The following is a 26,260-nucleotide window of genomic DNA, read 5'->3' on the forward strand; positions in this document are numbered from 1 at the left end:
TTTTCATACATACAATTCCATGACAACCGGATAAGTTGTGATTGAACAAGAATATGTATTTTGGATATGTTGTCATTCAGATTGCATTTGTTATGTGCTGGTTCTCTATACTTGCATCTAAATTGATCAAATTCGCAAAATTTCAGTTTTTGTAGGAGGCAATTGATGTCAGTGTATCAAATACACACTATCCTGTAAGTCTTCCTTTGGCACCATTTTTCTCGAAAATAGGTTGCATAAATTTGTTTAAAAAAAATATTTTTCATCTTTCTCTGTGAACGCAATAGGACTTTTTAATTAATTTCTTAAAAGAATCGTTTTGTGAGTTTGCTTTTTGTATTGTACAGTGCTTTATTACAGTCTTTTCCTCAAACTATTGCAAAGCATATGTGTGCAATGTTAATATTCAATAATGTCAAACATCCATTTTCTGATTTTTCTTATTTTCTTTGCAGAGTCATATATAAAATGTCAATTAAACGTTCAATTATATTATCAATTATATTCAATTATGTTATCAATTGCACCTATGTTCAATTTATTTAAAAACCCTGTCATGTAAAAATAGCTGTACTTTGCACTCTCTAGCTATTGGGAGGAAGGTTTACTGACACTGATCTCACAGTCTGAGTAACAGAACCAATTTGACGAACTTTTCCTCAAAGGATCTTCTTTCTCTTTGATAGAACTTTCAATTCTGTTTGCATTATTTCTAACAAAAATTATATTAGTTCAAAAAAGGGTTTATTCTTTTATTTATTTTGAGAAGATACATTTAAATATAAACTATTTTGATTTCATATATCTTTGCAAAATGTCCATGTCACTGTTAATATAATTCTTCCCCTAGGGGTGTTTATATCGAAAATGCACCACCTTCCAGCACCCCCACCCCGAGGCGATGCTGCATTTTCTATGGCAGCCCCATCCCATAATAGTTCTTTCTGTGCCGCATATTGTGTACACATTATTTCACACGACTCACTACGAGTTATCCGTACAATGATGATTCTTATACTCCTGTTTTAATTTTTCATTTCACTTCCTACTTAGTTGATGCCACTAAAACACTTGTGTGTTCATTAGTACTTTCGAGACTGGACTATTGTAGCTCATTTCTGTCTGGTTCATCTCAATATCTGCTCCAGAAACTTCAAAAAGTTCAAAACACAGCTGCTCGGATCAAACTTAGAGTACCACGTTCAGAGCACACCTTCCCGCTGCTCTGCACCCTACACTGGCTATCCATTCGATCCAGAATCAAACACAAAATTTGTTTTCTGTGCTACATTTCACTGTCGGACTCTAGTCCAACATACCTATCCAACCTCACCCATGTGTACACACCAGCAAGATACTTACGCTCCTCTTCTGACAATCGTATACTCGTTATTCCCACTATGAAAACAAAGTCATATGGACAGCGTTCTTTTGCATACCAGGGCTCAGCAATGTGGAATGAATTGCCCACTGAACTTAGACACAAAGACACAGTGATCACATTCAAGAGTGCTCTCAAAACTCACTTATTTCGACTGCAAGAACAAACTTAAAGACCTAATAATGTTTCCTACCTTAAATATTCTCAGCATGTTTTTGTTTTTCTAATGTTTTCTAATTTCATGGTGTTTGTTTTTGTTTTCATATCATTATATGTTTTTTATCTTATAGATGTTGTCTAATGTTGTAAAGTGCTTAGAGCTTCTAAAGATTAGGCGCTATATAAAGTCCTCGTTATTATTATTATTATTATTGCTATATAAAGTCCTCATTATTATTATTATTATTGCATACACGTAGTGATTGTAAGGCACAAAATGCACATTTTTCACATTTGTTTTGTTTGCATTCCTTGTTTAACCACTTTCTTTTTTTCGTGGACTTTATTATATATTTGAGCTGCCTTTTATGTAGTAGCGGTATGTATATATTTATTTACCTAGACAAAATCCTATACGACGACATCGTATTTACTTGTGCTTCAGTCTGAGTGATCTAGTAAATTTAATGATTTCCAGACTACCCCCAAGAAAAAACTAGTCGAGTGATCTCTAGTATTGATTTCAGACCCTCGTATCTGTGCGATATTCGAGAAGCAAAACATGCTTGGTCTTTTTCCCCTTCAATATACTCATTACATAAATACGTCTGTTCGTCTAGTTTGGTAAAATAAAGTTCATTGCCCCAACAATTTCTTTTAAAGATTAGACTCTTCCAAGTTCAGATCAAATATGTGCAACAAAACTTAAATTTTACGTACTATTCTAAAGCTTTGAGATGCTATTCTAAATAAATATCTTCATGATTAACCCTCATTAAACGCATGGATACTTTATCTGCAAAGCAAGAATCATCGATGATATTTACACCAATCATAAAAAATATATGGCTCTCAAGGGCACCCGCAGAACTTTTTCTGGTCTGGGGTGTGTGGGTAGTAAACATGTAGAGGTCAGCTATTAAGTTTTACAGCTGTAGACCAAAACGTTGCAAGGTGAAATCGAAAAGGGGCGGGGGCACATATTATCTCTATATCCATATTGTACAATATATTTAATTAAAAATGATTCTGATATGCGTATGGTGAAGTTCAACTGGATCTGAACAAATCCTATTCACATATATTTATACAGTGCAAAGTGGCTCATGTTCATTTCATCACTACTTAATTTACAAGACATATCACGAATATGCTTAATTTCAGTTTAGGATGTTATATTTTCTAATGTTGACAACAAAATCATTTTTTTTCTGTACATCTAGATGATGCAGAAGCTTCAAAATGCTCAGACCACACTTTCAAACCACATTTTCTTTTTTAACAGATTGAAACGCCACGTGGAGTTTCATGCTTTTGAAAAACACAATCACTGCTATACACTTATTTCTGCAGAGTTTCGAATTAAAGTCTGTATAAGGATTGTACAAGGTATTTATTTACACTCTTGGTATTTCCGGTCATGGCATTATATGGCATTTCTAATTGCTTCAATGATGCAATGAACAGATGAAATTTATTTCACTTTTTTTAACGCTTGAAACTTTGCAACTATCTACTCCATCCCATTAAGGTGTTTTTACGTGAATACATCTAAAACTAAAGATCACAAGCAAGCTTCTTTTTATTAAATCCAATGCATTTTATAATTAGTTATGGTTTGGAAAATGTTCATAAACATATAATGACACCCTCAATACACAGTGAGACTGATATGTCAGTAATAGCTTTATACATTTTAAGAAAGCACCCTTAGCAATCCCAATGAAATCCGCATCTCAGGTACCAAAGTCATGAAACTAATAAATCAAATGTTTTCAGTTTTGTTTTCTATATGCATATTTTGTGCTCCAGAAGTTTTATAATTGTAGATTCTAATAAATGCACAAGTCATAATAATGAATAACACAATAAGCGGCTCTTTGATAGTCCATTTCGTATACAATAATGAATAACAAGCGACTCTTTGATAGTCAGTTTCGTATAAAATAATTAATAATAAACGGCTATTTGTTATAGTCAAATCGTATCCTCTATGCATTCAGGGATTTAGAATAGGCCCGATGCAGGTTCTTTCGTGTCGAAGATGCGACTAATGGATGCCCACTTGTTGTGGAAGGTATCACGTGACGGTGTTCCAACTAATAATGGCTTAGGCCTTTGTTATGTTTTCAGTTTAATGCATGGGGAAAAAATTATTTTGGGGATTTTACCCTTTGTTGACACTGTCTTTATTTTGTATGCTTTTGGAGACAATGTCGATAGTCAAGTCTGGCACTGTATACAAAGTGATAGTCAGGTCTGGCACTGTATACGAAAGTGATAGGTCTGGCATTGTATACAAAGTGATAGTCAAGTCTGGCAATGTATACAAAGTGATAGTCAGATCTGGCACTGTATACAAAGTGATAATCAGGTCTGGTACTGTATACAAAAGTGACAGTCAGGTCTGGCACTGTATACAAAGTGATAGTCAAGTCTGGCACTGTATACAAAGTGATAGTCAAGTCTGGCACTGTATACAAAAGTGATAGGTCTGGCAATGTATACTAAAATGAGTCAGGACTAGCAGTGTATACAGTATTGAGTCAGGTTATTCACTGTAAATAATAATGAGTCAGGTCTGGCATTGTGTACAATATTGAGTTAGGTCTGGCACTGTATACAGTAATCGAAGTCGGGTATGGCAATGTGTTCTCATCAAGTTTAATCTATAAACGACAAAAACAAATGTGAATGTCCAAATATTGCACATTCTGTAACTTTCTTCCTAATCAAAACACCTTTAAGGTTTACAAACCTTAATTTTTTCTCGCTTAATGCAGAATTTCACAGCCATATTACTCCTAAAGCAGCTGTAAGAAAACGATAACTATTATGTTTATGTGGTGATTATTATTTGGTATATTTAGGCTGTTAGTGCCATATCCAGTGAATGAGACTTTGTGCCTTCCTTGACACATGTCACCGGGATCAAGGAATGGTCCGATTTCCGCAAGTATTCCTGAAAATAATAATAATAATAATAATAACAACAAACAAAAGTTCAATTCATTTAGTTACTAATGGATGATGGAAGCACAGTAAAGTCATGTTTACACTTAAATGCAATATATGCCCCCTTGTCACAAAATGAAAATATATGGTGAACTAGGCAGCTACTATTTCTAAATCTTTTCTTAGGGACCTTTCAGGTTGGCTTAAATTTATTTTAAGTCACGTTAATCGACACGTGCTTTTGCAAGCAACATCAGTAAATAGTATCGCAGGTGCAACCATGAAACTTAAAAAGAAACAAAAATCATCATTATTTCCACTCACAAAACTTTAAAAATTAACTTTGTTTTAGCTATATCGTATTGAGCACAATCAATCAAATCACAGCCACCTCTTCTTTGTGTATATGAAATACTGATGACGTAAAGGACCAGTTATATACTTTTAATCCATCTCGGGGACTAGTTCTCGAGTGAAAAATATTGATTGACAAATCAGTTATGGTAATAAACAACCATATTAGGAGCCGTCCATTTAGTACTTACGCATGGAGGGAGGAGGGGGTAACCCAAATGCATACGCTTGCGTATGTCAGGTCCACAGGTGCTCGACGCCAGCTTGATGTTAAGAAAGAAAGAAAATCATCTAAAGGAAAAAATAATATATATTATGATAGAGAGGGTCCTATGTCAAAACGGGTCATGGGGGATAATCTAAGGTATTTCTGTCACTCTGTATGATTTTTTTCCTTTGGATGATTGTTTTTTTTTTTCTTAACATGAAGCTCGCGTCGAGCACCTGTGGTCGGGTCTACTGATAATGTACGTACACATAGGAAACGGGGGTGGGGGACCTAGATAATAATTTGTCTAATACGTAACCCTTCAGCTGGGTTCAGTCGGCGTTTGAATTTTAGCGGACACTAGACAAACTGTTTAAAGTTACGCAGCTTATTTATTTGATGCAGCCAGACATTCAGCGTCGGTGGACAAGCTGTTTTATTAAACACGTTAATATTATTAATCCTTTTCTCGTGGGTTGGTGGTTCTTCCCGGGGTTTTCCCGGGTTCTTCCTCCACCATTAATACTGGCCGCCATGCATAGCCTATCGTGTGCTGAAAAATGGTGTTAAACCCCACAACAACATTCCGTACCCAAATCGTTTCGTAACCAAATGAGTCGTTTCGTACCCAAAGGTGCTGCTCATTTCGTACCCAGTGCTTTAGTTTTCATTTCATCAGAATAAACTATTTCTATATACGGCTGCCCATAGAACAGTCCACGAAGATTCCCCTGTAATACAGTTGGGTTGACGCTGTGGAGTCAACCTGGACTACGAACACCACATTCCCGGGTTGAATCATGGTGTGTGTTCAGAAAATATATTCGAACTAACAACGATGAAGAGGGTTGGCATCGTAGGATCAACACAAAAGCCAGAAAAGCCAGTCTTCCTGTCTATGTGCTAGTTAGCCTCTTATACGACGAAGCCACTTCAATTGTTACACAGATTCAACTGGTATCAGAAAAAAGCTGAGAAGATATCAGAGAAAAACGTATCAAAAAATGCAGGCGAGAACATTCTCGGCGTTAGAAGAGTACCAGAACGGCGTTATTTCCTCAAGATTACTGAAACGTTGCAGCAGCATATACGGCCCGACAACTGCTTGACAAGGCAAATGAATATACAATTAATATACAATGATTTTTAAATCTGAAAACATAAATGCTTATGGTAATTATATTTTCTTCATGTATGTAATAAAACTCTGGAATGTACAATTCGGAATAATGTTGCTAGTCTTTTGTTCTTTAAGAAACCTGTTTGAGCTAATCTTTCGTCTTACTGGGACGTCTCCTTCAGTCATTCATTGGATTGTAATTTATGCTGTTTTATGCTGGAAAAAATATATGCCGTATTAACTGGCAGAATCAAAGCATTCATACATATATTCGATTAATAAACTAATTAAACCTGTTTTAAAACACAGAAGTAAATATTTGTAAAATGCAGTGCCAAGTTAAATCTCTCTCTCTCTCTCTCTCTCTCTCTGCGTTTAACTTGCCATGAAAAAATAATTATTTTAAACTTAGTTGAAAACAGAGAATTTCAAGTATGCCACTAACTTGTTAGTTTCTTGTGATCGGGAAAGTGTCCCAAACTATGCACAAGTATGCTAATGCGGCCGGCTGTGTACCAAAAAATGGCTTGGCGGCCCGTATAGTATACTACGTTCAACACCTTTAAAATCATGCAATAAAAATTGAAATTAACTAACACCAGTATTGGTCCTTGGAGAAGAGAAACTTAATCAAGTAACGCTGTTTTATCTGTCTTCAGCCCCGTTTAAAAAAGATTGCATAATTTCTGGTTGCTTTGATAGGATAAACATTTGCACCGATGTGTGCAGCCAAATTTTTCTGCAGATTTTTGCATGCTTTAAGAAAAAAGGATGAATTTATTACGTTAATTAAACCAGGCCAACGATTTATTTTTATCTTTAATGGCAACGTGCATTTTTTTTTAAATTCTTTATAGCACATATATGATATTACTGTAATTATTTGCCTTTGGTTAATTTTTTGTCCGGATATACTTTGCACATGAAATTTGTAAAGTAGGAAAAAGATCTGGCCTAGAGCGGGAGCGGTAAATATGACAATACTGTATATTTGATCTTGTAAATTAACGGGTACGAAACGACCACCACCTTGGGTACGAAACGACTAGCATCTCGGGTACGAAGCGACTAGTACCTTGGGTACGAAACGACCAGCATCTTGGGTACGAAACGACCAATTTCCACTAGGTACGGAATGACCATTAGCCGTAACAAAGTACGCATGTGTACAGGGAGGGGGAGGGGTCAAGCTTTGCCATATTTTTGCGTACGAACTAAATGGATGGCCCCTTATTAGCTCTACCACACACTTATATGTTATGTACTTACATGAGCATACTGTAATGCCTTTGATTTTTCATCTGATGATGTCCTTTGCCCAATCCAAACTATAAGTTCCGTTTTCAGATCAAGTAAGAAAGTATCCTAAAATGTGTGAGTGTAAAACTTTATGATCATTATTGTTCAGTATGACGTGAATATAAACTTGTAAGAAAAGTTCCAGTAATTTTAGTGATGGTGAACTGAAAACCCAAATCATGGTGTCTATGTCAGCGGGGGAGTCTAACAATAGAGTAAAATAAGACCGACAGCTGCAGCTTACGTTAAGTACAAAATCATGTATCTTTGTCTCGTTCTCGCATGTTGATCCTTTTATCCATAAATTCTATCTTACTTTTTGCTTAAAATGTTATCATTTTTTTTATTAAAAAAAAGGTAGAAAAGGTCGATATTGTTCGTCTACGTTTGCCTCCATACTGCGTCATCAAAATTCATAAGCATTCCTAATTAAGTGCCTTTACTACCTGGTAATTTACTGTCCAGTTTCCTTACGCCGACGAGATCGGAGGACACGTATGCGTATTAAGAGTGAAATAAAATAGTTCCAAACTCTTTTACTTTAATGTTGCGATGGTTTACCAAGGTCACTCTAACAACTGTCTTGACTGCAATTTAAACTATGTTGAATTCCTCGTAAACAGGTATTAACGGGCTTTTGCAAAACGAAGCATTGCCCATTCCCACTAGAATATTTCCCTTGTCAAATATTTTGTTTGGAAGGAATGTAGCTATTGCTCGCTGTAAATCAATTTAATTTCGGATTTAAGTATATAAAAATCGTGCATATAGTCCTCAATTTTTGTATAACGCATAAATACTAAAAGTGATCGGCGTTGGCTTCATATGTTCCGGTGTTTTTCAAAACTGTTCACTTGCGTTTAGACATTATGGAATTACGGATCTTACTTACCTCCGAATTTGAAGAGCTTGAAAATCTGCCAAAACTAAGCACATCGAAATAAAGACTTGTCAACTAAAGTGCTGCAATGAGCATGGGCAATTTGTAGCGTGTGCAAAAACACATGCTAACATACTATATAGAAGATTTTTACTTGGTTCAAATTACAATAAAGACATATTAGATACACCTTCACAAGTCATCACAGGAAAGTGACAGAGTCAAGTCTTTAGAATCATGTTTGCTAGATTTTTAACATACATACGTATCCTCCTAGCTACGATGTCACAGGATCAACGTGCTTGAGGCTCCGATCTTATCCTATACCTTACATTAGAGCTAAAGTTATTGTCAAAAGACAAAAAAATGAATGTAGGTAAAATCTGCGACCTAATAAGAGTTGGTTTTTTTTCAGGAAATGTGGCTGATGATAAAGTTATTAAGCCTATATCAGGTCAATTTTATTGGTAATTTAGTAACCGCACTTTGTCCACCAAAACAGATAACACGACTCGCGGTAATTCGTTTTCTACATAAGGCTTGCTGTGTCATGTTTGGATATTCTACAATACATTATTCAACGCATACGATATTTACTACTATCTTTTTTCGTTTCCAAACAAAACAGTAATGTCTTTTTATGCCACACAAAAAAGAGAACGGAAGTAGGTGTCAGTTGAACTAATACGGCGACCTCCCCCCCCCCCCAAAAAAAAAAAAATCGTGTAAAGAAGGTAAACGATATTTGACACGTATTTATACAACGATATGCAGCAATTCTGGTATTAAATAAGAAGACTATTTAATTTCTTTCAGTATATTTAAGGAACATGTTCAAAACTGATGATAGCAGGCTGAGAAAGCACCGGGTGTGAATCGCACCTGAATGCTTCATTGATACACATAAGCTCATGTTAGTTCCCCGTCGACTAAGTAGGGGTTCTAATATTAGTACGTACTAGTGTCCGTCAAGCTAGGGGACCGTGGAAAAATGTCGAAAAGTGTGTAGTAATAAACTGAATGCCAGATGCTCTTGCTTCGCGCCGATATCGCAGGGTGATTGTATCATACTAACAATATTCATTTTGAATATCGTTCTCAAGGAAAGTTAGTTACGAGAATGCCACGGACGTCCGACTGGGCCATAATAAAGAAAGAAAGATAACTCCAGATTGTATACTACTTACATTTGTATCCAAATCGTTTAACGTTATTTTCCCTTTCTTCTCTTTGGTGAGCACAAGATTGCCGGTGATGTCTGAGAGACGATAGAGTTCCTTGGTGTAGTCAATAGGTCCTTGATCCTCTTCATCATCATCGTCCTCGTCGTTCAAACTCGTGTAAAATTCATGCTGAAAGAAAAATGAAGGAACTGTTGCAGAAAGCTTATGTGTTTGTACTGGCTACATCGAAAATTTCAAGCTTTTGATGATCATTAATTATTTTGATTCATTTTTCTACCTACATATTTGCATTTACGGAATTTATTAATCATTTCTTGAGTATGACAAATATAGTTGCTAGTTATTATTATTATTATTATTATTATTATTATTATTATTATTTATAACTAATGTAAACAACGAAAGCTATGCATTTTGCTGACAGAAAGAGTATTTGAATGTATTTAGATAAAGAACAAGAGTGAAGAAACTGACAGGAAATATAAAAAAGATTATGAATTAGACTTAAGTCTTTGCCCCTTTAAAAGGATTTATTTTTGCAAACTGCATTTCTGCATTTGAGGAAAGAACCGCGCAAGAATGCTGTATACAAGCAAATGTATCCTTTGGCTATTTATTTGTTCATTATGGAAAAGCTAGCACCAATCTATAGCATAAAACACGAAATATTACAAGCCGTATTTTCGCTAACCAAGGTTCAGATATGTTAACCCTATCTACAGATATGTTAACCCTATCGAGTGGATATTTATGTGTTTCGAGTTTGTGAATTTCATTGTATGCGGCGGCAAGCCACCGCATCCAACCAAAATTAAGTTGTTCAAATCTGACCATTATTCGTATATAATCGAGACAAGAGGAGCACATAACTTGAAAGGACACATAAATAAACAATCTTCCACTGCCGGTCAGCGTTTGTACAAATATATTTCACTCAGCTACACCTTTAATGGCTTCTCTCTGGTACGTAGTCATACTTTCGATGTTAAACTTACAAAGTACCCTTTTGAAGTCAATTGCATCAACCGTTCTCGGCCGATATACAACGCACCGCTGTTACTAGCTATTGGTCATTTGGCATTACATACTAAGGGAGGCAACTCATGAAATCCAATAGATGTCGTTAGGACAAAGCACTAAAATATCTGCCTGATCCGACAAGAGTTAACTTATCGGAACCTTGGCTAGCGAAGACGAACAAGCCGTGCACATGTGTCAATCTTACCATTCAATAAGAAAAGGTGGCATAATTGGTATCCTACTTTAAAACAAAGAAAACAAAGAATTAGACCTTTCTCGGTCGTTTAAAAATCAATCATCAGCAATGACGGCCAAAAATAAAGCACGTTATTTTTTTTGATCCGTCATGGGGTAAGAAAAAGGAGAAAAGCAATTAACAAAAATTCATCGTTTGCTGAATTAGAAAAAAAAACAACACATTTATGAATGGCAAATATGCACCAACAGCTGCTTTTATTCTGTTTACTTTGAAGTGGGAGTGGGAAACAAATTATCAGCTTGATTGATGTAAACGAAACGAACAAACTGGAATTAGACTGATTGCCAAAGAAGGGCCCCGCCTATTCATGACATTTCAGTACGTGTAAATAGTTTGTCTTTGTGATTATAAAAACGTTAGATTAAAGCAAACTGAATTCTCAGCGAATTTACTTAACTTAAAAAATATTATTATGCCTTTTAAACATTTTCCACATTTCCAAACGTCCAACAAGCCAGGCTACAAGTATTTAGCCTGGTTATAATTATATAGGAGTCATAAATAGCGATAGTAGTGGTCAGCGTTCATTTACTTGCAATGTGATAACTTTTAACTGACTGGTGGACGGAGCCTGGTGATCCATCAATTGACTCTGTGGAGACAAGAGCAGTGGGACGAACACAGAGGTGGTTATTGGTTCATGATTGAACCTTGACGAGCGCGAATCAGGTTTCCAATATTGTTCAGTCCCATTTGGAGTAAAATTGCTAGCGTTGGCCAGCCCATGCTAATCCAATGGTATGGCCTTTTGTTAAGAAAACAAGATGCTAGCAAGTTTATAAAGACCCGACGCCGAACTAATCAAAAGGCATTATGTTATTTTCTACTCCTCAGGGCAAAGAAAACCCCTGTTTTATTCCACTTGCTGTTCGGGTGGGTTCCAGTGGGGCACTCCTGAGTTGGCTGTTACGATCAACGAACGCAAAAACTGCTCTCTGTTGTGTGTGGGGGTTTTTTTTATTATCAACTCCGTTGATATTTTGATGATATTTACTCAGGCCGCAGAATCGGAGTGATGGGCAGGCGGTCCGGGGACCCCCACCCCAAGCACAGGCTAAAAAAAGAAACAAAATTCTTCATACACACACAAACGTACAGTCACTTGTCACTTAAAATTTGAGAATCGTTTCAGTCTTGCGCACGTTTATTAGGTATTATGTACACTTTGAGTAAACAGACACACAGACTTTTGCTTTGGAGGAAAGTCAGGACTCTTTTAAAATTATGGAAACCCCCTCAAACACTTGAACTGATCAGGCCCTGGCCTGTCATTCAGAAGTCACGATTCAGATGTATTTCTACAAGCTCAGAACTCCATATTTCGAACTTTGTAATAAGACCCGCCACAGGCCGAATCAAATGCCAGCATGTCTTATTCGAGTCACTGTAGGGTGAGTGGAAACATTTTATTTCACCAGATATTGATAAAAGAAGACGCATTTAAACATCGAATACAAGATCCACTGTCCGAATCAAAATTCATTTTGTCTGTTCCAATTCCCCTTGTGTGTGTGTGTGTGTGTGTGTGTGTAATAAGATGATATTTAATCATATCAATCACCATCACCCCAGCGAACGGGGTTGAGAGACGGGGATAAAGTTCAGGACGATAACAGCACGAGTCGTAGAATATTACTTTCTTTATTCTTATAGAAAATGCTCCGATGTAGACAGTTGATCACGTGATACCATGGGACTGTGAACAATGCGAACTTCTTAGCCAATCATAGCCTTAAGAAAATAAAGTATGGTCTATACTCATTTAGAAGTAACGTTTAATTTTGCTACTTTTATGATCATGTATTTCAGTGTTTCAAATTATGTTATTGCATGTTTGTCTCTTATTTGTTTTTTTGTAAAAATGGAAGGCTGCAGTAAAAAGGGATCTGTTTTTTGGTTTATTTTTTATTTTCTTTATTTGCTTTTATCAATATTATTAACATGTTAAGGATACTAACGCCTTCGGGCATGTCGTCCTCATCTAAGACCTCTGATTTAGCCTTGCCTCCACGCTCAGCTTCCAGCTGTTGAACAAATTGTCCAGCCTGGGTTAAAAAAGCAAAAGAAAAATAAAGTAACTGACACTGACACTGGCGCTTGGGAAAAAATATATAAAACGCTTTTATATTAATACGGATCACTTTGGCTGCATCTATTCTTTTCAAGAAAAAAGTTACCTGGTGTTTAATTAACGCTTGCTCTTAAACGAATGACCCCCCCCCCCCCATAACTTCATGCAAGATACGCGCGCAAAAGAAGACATTTGTGCAGATATTGTGAAGACAGCAGAAAAACACAGACTTGCATTAAATTGAATTTCCCACACGTACAAAATCGTCTGCTACCCAACATGCAGCTTGCCGCTAGAACGAGATTCTCGCGAAATTTCCCGGCGTATAGTCTGTTTCTAATCTTTTTTTGATAGTAATTTTCCCCCATAAACAAGACGTTTTAATAAACGTTACATCTTATTCGTTGTTGTTTCTATTCCATATAATAGCTTTTTTTAAAAATAAAATGTTGAACTTTACTATATTTGTTTACAAGATCAGTTTAGTTTACTTAATATCTCTTGCCATTTATTGGCATTGTTACGTTGAATTTTGTAAAACAAGCTATAAATCTGACCTAAGTACTCGATTGAACTGCTGACAGAAACAGTCCAAACTAATGTATTTCATTTCCATAGCCCGATGAATAAACATTACATCTTTTCAAAGTTGTGCGCAGCATTGGCCGACATATCGCGAGTCATGAAAACATGGAGTGGTATCCCGTGTATCCAAAATTAATATTTTTTTCAACAGCATATTCTGGTGACAATTGCCTCTTTTCAAATGGTAAGCATTGCAGTATTTTATTTTCGTCAATTGGTCGAATTCGGTATCCGTTTTGTTTCAATATTGGATGCGGAAACCTTAGGCGCGCAAAAATGCCCGACAGCATTGTACACTTGTAGACTTCTTGTTATTATCTATAGGTAAGTCGAACAGACTAAAGATTGGTAAGTATAGAATGTAGATAGGACTAAGTCGAACAGACTAAATATTGGTAAGTATAGAATATATAAAGGACTAAGTCGAACAGACTAAAGATTTGTAAGTATAGAATGTAGATAGGACTAAGTCGAACAGACTAAAGATTGGTAAGTATAGAAGGTAGATAGGACTAAGTCGAACAGACTAAAGATTGGTAAGTATAGAAAGCATAAAGGACTAAGTCGAACAGACTAAAGATTTGTAAGTATAGAACGTAGATAGGACTTGCCTTAAATTTTTCATCCTTATTGCCATTCCTACCATTAAACTGATAGATTTTGGTACCAAGGTCAAGGATGAAGATGTCATCACTGTTTAGCCTCGATCTGCAGAGCCTGACCTGCGTAAAGTGGAAGGAAATACCGTTCGTAATATATCAGTACTTAGCCATACCGGTGTATGTAAACTTCTAAAAGAAACAACATAAATTATGCATATTGAACTTACTTGGGTATAGATTTACGGAATATTACGAAAGTTGTTATTTTTAAATCATTGTTTACACCCTTACACGAAGACAGAACTAAATGTATAGAATTAACAATTGAAGAAACTTTAAAGAAACTGCACAAACAACAGTTGGTTTTCACTCATACATAAAAAGCTAGAAAACAACAAAATCAAAAGATGAAAAATACGAAAATGATTTGATTGCTACTAAAATCATAATGGTTATGAGCCGATACTTATAAACAGTGTTGATGATGGCATAACATTCAGAATGAACAGTGTTGATGATGGCATAACATTCAGAATGAACAGTGTTGATGATGGCATAACATTCAGAATGTATTCTTTTGAATGTTGTTAGCACCTGCTTAATCTCTACAGTTCTTTTCTGTCCAAAGAAGTGCAGTAGCCGGGGTTTGTATTCTTCAGGTTCCACGTGATTAAAACCAGTCTCCGCACCACCCTCCATCATCCTGCAAGAAATGAACATGGATATAATTAGCTTTTTATAAACCTTTTCTTGTATATTTCTATGGGAATGCATCACCTTTTGAATTCCATGTCTCTCAGTTGTTTTCACAGGAATTTGTCCTGTGATAGTTTTGAAGTCACTTTTAAAAAGTGGTCCTTTTGTTTCCATACTTTATTTCCCTACTAAGCACTTCAAAACCTTTTGTTTACTACCACTCTAAATTTTAAACGATAATATTATAATCTCTATTTTCGTTATCAATATAAAAAAAAAAATCCTCTCTTATGAGAGTGACAAATGCCGCTGCTCCTATTTTTGTCCTGAAACTTTTTCAACTACTATTGCTACTACTAGTAGTAGTATTTATGTTGCTACAGCTGCTACTACTACCAAACAATATCACGTCTTTTTCATCTTAATTAGCTGCTGCTACTACTATTACTACTACTACTCACGTCATTTTATCAAAGTAGGACTTGAAGAGTTCCGACTCGTATCCCTCTACCTCCCTGTGTTGCACCGGCTTGTCATCCAGGAACGTATCCAGTTCGACTGTCTTGTACGCCGCTGTCCCGTACTCATCCTGCACGTAAACCACGTACATGACAGATGAGAGATGGCAAAAATATGTGCCAACCTTTTACTATTACTATAGGAGTACAATTACAATAAAAGTCTGATACATGGACCAGATGCCGCTAAAACTTATCGAGGTGCACTCTCACTCTTGTCTTTATGAGATATGTACATTTAAATGCATGTCATTCGCATGTTTATACCAACGTTCAAATTTAAATTGTAAAATTTAAAAATGCTTGACTTAGTTGTAACTTCCGATTTAAATGGCTAGTTTTGTTTTGAACAGGAATGATATCATATATTATAATTTGCATCTTTGGATAATATAAGAACTTTAGTTATTTCTTTATCTGGAGTTTGGTGGGTGGGTGTGGTGAAATTACGACTATATTTAAACATCGCTTCACAGTTAAAACACAAGCCACTTTTGGTCGTTTAATAGCTAACATGTGTACATTGTACGTTTTTGTTGATATAGCGAAATGCCACGTAGCGGAAATGAAACTTCTGACATAATTCTCATACTTTCTAATTTGTCATTCAGCTTGGTACCTGATGTTTGTGCTATGGACACAAAACACCGTTGTTTTAAACTGACTGCAACTGAAGTTATACTGAGATAAAGTGAAATGATGTTGATTGTTTGTTTACCGTTTACAAATAAATGACCTCAAAAATGTAACCTTGTTCTCAGTCTTTATCAGTTACAGCACAACCCCGCTATAACGCGAATTCTGATATAACGCGGTCGAGGCGTGGCTCTCAAAATTTCTTATATTCATTCGCACATGAAAAAAACATTTTTTTCCTCCAAAGTACATGAAACAGTGTATAAAAAGTGTTTATCATTATGGAGAAGAGATCGCGCATGAATTCGAATTTAATAAGATCGTGGGGTGGCTCCTGAAGTTTTAAATACATGTGTGTGTATTTTTCTCGCACCGGGAACTTTTTTTTAGGTACGAGAAATAGTGTGTAAAACGTTTATTATCATTCTGGGGAAGAGTTTGCGTATGAATTCGAATATAATACGATCGTAGCTTGGCTTCTGAAATTTAACAATTTCACCAGGTTCTTGAAGTGTTATGCCAAAATAAATATTATCGGAACTGTTGGGGCCCCGAGTGGCCGAGTGGTCTAAAGCGCTCACCGTTACGGATCACTGCCATCTCACCTCTGTCTGCGTGGGTTCGAGTCTCGGATTCGGCCAATGTGGATATGTGAGAAAGCTTGCCAGTAGCTTCTCGAGGGTCGGTGGTTCTTTCCGGGGATTTCCCGGTTTCTTCCTCCACCATTAATACTGGCCGCCATGTATAGCCTATTGCGTGCTGAAAAATGGCGTTAAACCCTACAACAACAACAACAATCGGAACTGTTACTTATTATTGGTCCATGAGTAAAGCCAGTAAGTCTTTCTTGTGATTGTCTTCAATTAATTATGTATACAATCGTTGCTCAAACAATACCCAACATGTATTTCTTTAACTGCATACAAAACCAAGCAGCAGACAATGAAGTGGTTGATAAAAAATTCTCACAATTTAATAATCATTTAAAAAACGAAAGCCACCAACATGTTTGCTGGGCTTGGCGGTGTTATTAGACGCAATCAGTTGACTAGTAAATAATGTCCGCTTTATTAGCTGAAAATTGAACGGGTATGAAATTGTACATGCGTTCAGCTATAATTTTTTAATTATAAAAGTGACTCGTGATCATTGCAGGCCTACTGAACTTAGTTCTCGGTTTTTACATGGGTATGGTGTTTGTTTATGAACTCATTATTAATTTCTTATTTAAAAAAATAATATTTTACCGTTATAGGAAAGCTATTTTACAAATGCAAGTCGTTCTCTGCACTTTGCGCAATGATTAGTATAGTAGTTTTCACACGTTTCTTTCTATATTCACAAAATCTGAAGTAAAAGTTATATGCACGCTGAAAGCATGTGTTGATTGGTAATTATTCTTGTTGTAGTCATTCAAACGAACAGGCGTACAAGCGTTAATTATTGGAAATTTGCAATGGATAAATGTACACGGAAACGTATATGAGAAAACTTTAGCAGTATGAAATTTGCACTGACACCGTTCATAGACCCTGGAACGTAATGAACCGTACACGTGCTTCGTCTTTCTTAACCTAATTTTGCTGTTCATTTTCCATTGAATTCAGACACAAAATGATGTGTGAAAAAATTATTGAATAGTTTACAAATGTATGCAATTTTTACAATGGAATTACATATTTTATGGAGTCATTTCAAGCCCCGACGGTATGATATCAGAGGCAAGTAAACGGTGTTGATACTCTGTTCATGCTATATATTAAACGTTGAATTCAGACACAGTGATCTGGGGGAAAATATTGAATATTGTAACTTTGTGTGCCATTTTTCAATAGAATTACATGCATTATAGATGAACTGAATGCTACGACGGCACGATAGTATATGGTGTTGATACCCTATTCATTATATATATTAGACATGAATACAGTGAGTTGTTCTCTGAAAAAAGTAAAATGCTTTAAAACCCCGCATTAACGCGACCCCGATATTAACGCGATCCAATTTTGTGGACCCCAATTATCGCGTTATAGCGGGGTTCCACTGTACTTCTTACTCTTACAGAACCTTTCCTCGAATAACCTAAACCGAATATAAACGAAACGATTTTAAAATTTTACTTGTGCTTGTATTCTGGATTTAATTGTAAATTGTTACATACCTGTGTGCTGTATTTCCCAATCCAAAAATGAATATCATAGTGCATCTCGTCCTCTTCCTTGTACGTCTAAAGGATATTACAAAATGCGTAATTTTAAATGTCCTGTTTTTGTGCGTCTAAGGTATATCACGAAAGAAATTATCATTTTATCATCATTTTTATTGCTGCTGTTTTGTTTTGACCTTTTTATGTATTTATTGATCAGACACATACAGCCAAATGAGAATATTCAGCACAACATAAAATAAAGAGTACATCATAAGTTTCAATCCGGTGAACATTTGCAGACAGAATATACACTTTGACAAAGTGTATATTCTGTCTGAAATTTAGCCTGGCACAGTGACACTGTAGACCTGTGTGACAAATATATATACCCCAATAATTACATTACATTACGAAGAACAGTGAATTATGCATGGCCCCAATAATTGCATTGTTGACAAAGATGGTTAGAAAGCGGAAGTCAATTTCAAATGAAGCATACTTACATTCAGAACGATATATGAATCGCCATTATAGAACTGTCCATAGTTTTCCTTCGGCCAGTGTGTTACTTCGAATTTCTGAAAGATAAGGTCCACATAATCGATATATTATTTTGAGCTCGTAAAACTAAATCACTCTTACTAACTTTTGTCACATTTTGATCTTTCTGTTGACATACATTTAGTAAACAACGGCAATAGTAAGGAAAAACCATGGTGAAGAAAAACACCATAAAACACACAATACAAGTTTCACAGTCGTTATTTTGTACATATACGTAGTTAAACTTACAACAAAGTTAGCTTGTTGGAGGATTTCTTGATTTTTTAAACCATTGTAAAGAACACAAACGCGATGGGGTGACGTGCCGGATACAGGCAGTAAATATCTAATTATGCATAAATTATTTTTGTGTAATAAGTTGTCATCAAAAACACTCTTTTTTTAGTTTACTTTAAATGTAACCTTAAATCGATTAAATATTCATCTGTATTTATTATCTGTTGGAGGGGACATTACATTAAGTTTTTAACCAGTTTTTACAAAACAGCCACGAAGAGGTTCTCCGAAACAAAATGACCGTGTTACCTATAATACAGAGTTGATGTCTGTACTTTATTTGGCCTGCTAGTAGCTGAACATGCTGAATGCGTGAACAGACTTGCAAACTCATAGAAAACACGCATTTGTAACATACGCTATTTTATATCATCACATATTAGAAAAAGTACTGTGCCTACTACAATACGCCAGATCTGAAGTCCCTCTCTCTGACCAGATCCCTTCCAGGCGGGCTCAGTATCCGCCGATTTCTCTGAAATTATAAGCCAGATTCATACAATGTAAGACACTTCGCAATTTTTATGTTTCGATCTGACTCTCAGATCTCTCGAATATTTATCTTTGTCAAGGATAGTCTTGCTTGCATGCAACAACGATTACATTACAATCGGAAATTCTAATTTTAGGACGCACTACCAAGAAACCTTTATTTTCCAACCACATTTGAGCACTTGCACAATATGAAAACATTATACTGATGTAATCATATCTCTTTTAGCGACAAAAACAACTGATGAGTCGAGGTTTGTTAACGAAGTTGCCTGATGAATCTCGTGTTATTGGCAAATCCAATAAAATCCGCAAAACCTTCTCTTCATACCGTGTAGCCCGCAATAGATGGTTGGAGAACATTACTGTGGAAGCTTACGGTAATGCGTCTTATTCAAACGATTCTGAGCGATCGCACTCACATAAAAGTTTGTATTGTCAAAGACGTTAGCGTCAACTTCGAGCGACCAAAACAATACATGATAATTAATTCGAAGGCAACATAAGCTACTATCTACCAAGGAGAAACATAACTTTGATATGCATGCAATTGATGCTGGTCAACTCTGCAGTAGTCAAGAATTTATGCTGGTCAGCTGTGTAGTAATCACGTGTTGATGTTGGTCAACTCTGGTTACATAGATATTGGTCAACTCTACAATAATCATGCATTGATGTTGGTCAACTTCTATTGCATTGACGTTGGTCACATCTGCAGTATTGATTCATTGATGTTGGCCAGTTGTGCATTCATTGATGATTTTCAGCTCTACATACGTTGATCAACTCTGCCGCATGGATGCATTTTTGTTGGTCAGCTCTGCGGTGTGCATGCACTGATGATGGTCAGCTCTGCAAGTGTTGATTTTGGTCAGCTCTGCCTTACGCGTGCATTGCTGATGGTCAGCTCTGCAGGCTTAATAAGGAGAAGCACGTATTAATGTTCTTATTTTTTTTATTTCAGTAAGTTGGAGTAAACTGCTACAGGATACATGTTTTTTTTCCCTTTTCAGAATTTGGGTTTACATTCAGATACAAACTTCAACACGAACGCAAATATACACGGAGAAACGATTTTATTTACGAGTAATTTATGCAACATTTATCACTAATTAAATGTCTAACACGTGGAAAACACGGCATCATTTCATTAGAGAATATATATATATATATATATATATATATATATATATATATATATATATATATATATATATTTATGTTGATCATAAAACATAGTTTTAGAATGATTGCATCTGCGATTTTTAAAGCGACTCCGTTGTCTGCACATACATTATTTAAAAAATATCCGAACTAAATTATCCATGCAAATAACCGAGCGCAATCATTTTACCTTATATGTGTGCGCCACATACACGTACACAAGACGAACCATCGTAGCTCAGGTGGTAGACATTCAGATTCGTAATCCAAGGGTTGTGGGTTCCATACCTCCCCCCACCCCCAAGCCAGCCCTGGTCAACTATCTCAGCGGGTCATTGGGAAAGGCACTTAGCTACCATTTCCTCTGCATGACATAACCAATAATGTGGTAAAATTTCTTAAGACCATAAAAAAACAGAAAAACATGTATACAAGCACACTTGGAAAGTTGAAAGAGAAAGTTTGGCACAAATTCGAGCTACATGCTTTAGGATAGACTGAAGCCTGAATATCTGTAATAATGGTTGGTTACAGAAGAGCACGCGTATGAAATGAATTTCATCATGAAACACGTTCAAGCATTGTATGAACAATTAACATGAAAATTGTGTTAGATACACTGATTACAAAAGTGGTGCGCAGATTGGGCCGATACATTGACTTGTTTCATGATTGGGCCGTGACATGGACTTGTTTCATGATTGGGCCACTACATTCACTTGTGTCCAGATTGGGCCAGTACATGGCCTTGTTTTCAGAAAATGTATGTACTGTTAAAGAAACTATGTATAATCTTCTGTTCGAGAGCAAATCAAATATATTTCTTCAATGATGACAATGATTTTTTTCTTCTCTTATTCTAAATATTCCATGGTGAAAATAATATAAGTATCGTTGCCTTTAAGCATACTTTTCCATTTTTGCCCCACGCCTATCAGAAGTTAAATGCGTATCTTCCTAACTGAAAAACGATCATATGAGTGTGCGTGGGAGTAGACATCCAAGTACAGAAATGACACATGATAATTTTTATATAAAACAAGAAACAGCTATGGAGATGAAATCTCTTTCATCGCAATATATTATTTCGAGGAGTCAGGTTTAGGAATGAGTAAGCCACGAAACTGTGTACATAGTATCAGCGTAAAAGTTACAAACAAATAACGAAGTAGATAACATATTTCGTATTCACTTTGGGAAACATCTTAAATAACAAGCTATATCTTTTCTGGCTAAATACAATTAATAAGACTAATTTCAGCACATTTCTGAATATATCGATTTTATTTCTTGAAAAAATGACAAATTCTTACTTTTCACTGATCTGTCAGTTTTTGATCCAACTAGCGCCATATTGGAATCCTTCCAGTCGTATTTCTTCATTTTTCTCAAACCCGACATGATGCTGGATATCGAGAGAAACAAAAAACAGACAGGGAATCAAAACCACAGAACATTACAACATTCCACATTGGAAGTGCAGTACAAGAGATAATACTATGAGAGCGAATGAAGAAGAATCTAAACGTTATCTAGAAGAAAACATGGCGGCAAGGATTTTAGTGCGGATTGTCAGTCGAAATACATACAAAGTTGATTGGATCAGAACAATCACTTTAAAAGAGATGGTTCAATCTACAAGTGAACAAAAACTGAGTCACGGACACACACACACACACACACACACACACACACACACGTCGATTACGTGCAATATGTAAAGGTGTGGATGAGTTCTCGTGCGTACATGTGTAAGCCTTAAATTATGTAGATCATACTTTGTGGAAGTGGCAATATAGACAAGAAGGGTGAACTTGACTGGTTGTAAAACACAATATTAAGTTAAATACAAATATGCTAGACATTGTGTTGAACATTGACCAGTCTATGATTGTTTGAATATTCTAATACTAATATTTTACGCTGGGGTTTTAGGTTTCCAAATATGGAGCAATTGCTACTAATATCTGCCAACAGCAATACATTTTAGTTTTGAATACTATTTCGAAAATGTTTGTTCTCGATGCAGACAAGAAGATCAAACATATCTTTGGCATGAAGGTATCCACATAATATAATTTTCAAATTGTAACATGATTATCTTCACCATTTGCAGATCATCACATTGGAACATACTAACATGAACCTTTTGCATACCATCGAATCTGAACATTGTTCCCTATGCTTGATGTACATCATCAGATTGGAACATCACACTCTATGCCTGTTGCACATCATGAGATTGGAACATCATACTCTATGCCTGTTGCACATCATCAGATTGAAACATCATACTCAATGCCTGTTGCACATCATCAGATTGAAACATCATACTCTATGCCTGTTGCACATCATCAGACTGAAACATCATACTCAATGCCTGTTGCACATCATCAGATTGAAACATCATACTCTATGCCTGTTGCACATCATCAGATTGAAACATCATACTCAGTGCCTGATGCACATCATCAGACTGGAACATCATACTCAATGCCTGTTGCACATCATCAGATTGAAACATCATACTCTATGCCTGTTGCACATCATCAGATTGAAACATCATACTCTATGCATGTTGTACATCATCATATTGGAACATTATACTCTATGCATGTTGTACATCATCAGATTGGAACATTATACTCTATGCATGTTATACATCATCAGATTGGAACATTATACTTTATGCATGTTGTACAACATCAGATTAGAACATTATACTCTATGTATGGTGTACATCATTAGGTTGGAACATTATACTCTATGCATGTTGTACATCATCAGATTGGAACATTATACTCTATACATGTTGTACATCATCAGATTGGAACATTATACTCTATGCATGTTGTACATCATCAGATTGGAACATTATACTTTATGCATGTTGTACATCATCAGATTAGAACATTATACTCTATACATGTTGTACATCATTAGATTGGAACATTATACTCTATGCACGTTGTACATCATCAGATTAGAACATTATACTCTATGCATGTTGTACATCATCAGATTGGAACATTATACTTTATGCATGTTGTACATCATCAGATTAGAACATTATACTCTATACATGTTGTACATCATTAGATTGGAACATTATACTCTATGCATGTTGTACATCATCAGATTAGAACATTATACTCTATGCATGTTGTACATCATCAGATTGGAACATTATAACCTATACATGTTGTACATCATCAGATTAGAACATTATACTATATTCATGTTGTACATCATCAGATTGGAACATTATACTCTATGCATGTTGTACATCATCAGATTGGAACATTATGCTCTATGCATGTAGAAATCATCAGATTAGAACATTATACTCTATACATGTTGTACATCATCAGATTGGAACATTATACTTTATGCATGTTGTACACCATCAGATTAGAACATTATACTCTATACATGTTGTACATCATCAGATTGGAACATTATAGTCTATACATGTTGTACGTCATCGGACTGGAACATTATAATCTATACATGTTGCACATCATGAGATTGGAACATCATACTCTATGCCTGTTGCACATCATCAGATTGAAACATCATACTCAATGCCTGTTGCACATCATCAGATTGAAACATCATACTCTATGCCTGTTGCACATCATCAGATTGAAACATCATACTCAATGCCTGTTGCACATCATCAGATTGAAACATCATACTCTATGCCTGTTGCACATCATCAGATTGAAACATCATACTCAGTGCCTGATGCACATCATCAGACTGGAACATCATACTCAATGCCTGTTGCACATCATCAGATTGAAACATCATACTCTATGCCTGTTGCACATCATCAGATTGAAACATCATACTCTATGCATGTTGTACATCATCAGATTGGAACATTATACTCTATGCATGTTGTACATCATCAGATTAGAACATTATACTCTATACATGTTGTACATCATTAGATTGGAACATTATACTCTATGCACGTTGTACATCATCAGATTAGAACATTATACTCTATGCATGTTGTACAACATTAGATTGGAACATTATACATTATGCATGTTGTACATCATCAGATTAGAACATTATACTATATGCATGTTGCATTTCATCAAATTGAAACATACACTATGCCTGCTGTATATAATGTTCGCCTAATTCTGGTATAAACAATATATAAAACTTGTAAAGCTTGTGTCTTAAACGATTTTCACTTCAAAAAATGCTAATTGTATGTATTATCTTATAAATTATAATTAACACACACACTTTATTTATCAATTAATCTTAGGGGGTCGGAAATAAGAGTTGTTTTCTTATGTGGTGGTTCTAAGACAAAATCAGACATTTTACTGCCTTTCAAAGGTGTCACGACCAATAAATGGTAAAATAGGTTTGTCATATATAATAACTGATAAATTGGTGAGATACTAGTGGATTTTCGAGAAAACATTCTCCTTCTAACTTGGTTCCGTGTCGGGGGTTTACAAACGATGAAGATGATTGCTGAGTATGAACTGGTCCATGCTTTCCTTGCATATATAGTGTACTGACCACAACAAAATGATCAAAGTCGCCATGTGTATGAAACCTGATATGTAAGTATATGCTGGACCTGTTGTATATTACATTTGTGGATTGTTTGATTGGTGATGTTACTAAGAAGTCGGATTGGACAGATCGCTGCTGTCATAGCGAAACTGACTGAAGCATTAATAAGTATACTCCGGTTTAATAAGTATATTCCGGATTAAAATTTCAACAAGCAATAAGCACATTCTACATTTTGTTTTCATGTTCATGACGTGTGTGTGTGTGTGTGTGTGTGTGTGTGTGTGTGTGTGTGTGTGTACAAACATGTTCATTTAATTATAAGGGTGTATATCCTGATAAAATACTATATGCTGCTCTAAGGTGAAATGTGAATTTTATTAATAAAAATCAACATTAGTGAATGACTTCTACACACATTTTATGGAATAGCTTTGTGATACTAATTGAATCAAAGGCTTCGTCATGAAAGCCATGAAAGAACATATTATTTAGTATACATAATTTTTTGTCTTGTTGAATTTAATTTTAGAGGATGAGAGCAGCACGTATGTTTGAAAATGAGATACACCCGTACGATGTATGTAATGTTGCCTAATTCAAACAGGACTTTGCACTGATGCCTTCATCTCAGATAATAAAAAAGCAGACGACATGTGCCAAAGAGACACACCCTTCATACTTGAGTTTATATAATGTTAACTAATCACTACACAAGGAATATTTTACAATAAAAATTTCTATATATCAAGAAAACTAATAGGTTGATAAGATATTTAAAAGTCTTACCTGGATTTTTGTCTTTATTATTTGGTAAAATTCCTTTTCTGTGGTAAGGCCTATGTCTCGAGGCAAGGCAGAAACGTTAATATCTGTGCTCAGTGTCCGTGAATGAAGCACAGTATCACGATTTTTTCGACACGCCAAATGAACACGATTAAACTTAAACGAGGAAGCATTGGTGTATTCCATAATGAAGATACTGTCCGACATTCTGACATTTTTGTCAGGCTAGATGAGAAGGAAAAATAATTATAACTGCTATAAATATATATAAAAAATTGATACAAAACGTAAAATGTATGTCTCTTGTCGATTTTCATTCAGCGTCTCGGAATATTATGGTTCTTGTTGATAATT

General features: G+C 35.6%; 1 protein-coding gene across 1 annotated transcript; it reads right to left on the reverse strand.

The window, feature by feature from the left end:
- Window positions 1-3,104: 3,104 nt before the first annotated feature.
- Window positions 3,105-26,260, reverse strand: LOC149789045 (gelsolin-like protein 2). The gene is made up of 12 exons (XM_089975230.1): window positions 25,910-26,260; window positions 21,886-21,977; window positions 19,318-19,391; window positions 18,580-18,654; window positions 18,089-18,154; window positions 15,235-15,362; window positions 14,672-14,780; window positions 14,087-14,197; window positions 12,778-12,864; window positions 9,544-9,708; window positions 7,447-7,542; window positions 3,105-4,502 (listed from the first exon to the last, which is right to left on the reverse strand). Exons 2-12 carry the CDS (start codon window positions 21,971-21,973, stop codon window positions 4,407-4,409), a joined length of 1,095 nt encoding a protein of 364 aa, XP_089831356.1. The 5' UTR covers window positions 21,974-21,977; window positions 25,910-26,260; the 3' UTR covers window positions 3,105-4,406.

This window comes from Sinohyriopsis cumingii, chromosome 11 (genome assembly GCF_028554795.1).
Source record: "Sinohyriopsis cumingii isolate HCF-2022 chromosome 11, ASM2855479v2, whole genome shotgun sequence".
Classification (NCBI taxonomy): Eukaryota; Metazoa; Mollusca; class Bivalvia; order Unionida; family Unionidae; genus Sinohyriopsis; species Sinohyriopsis cumingii.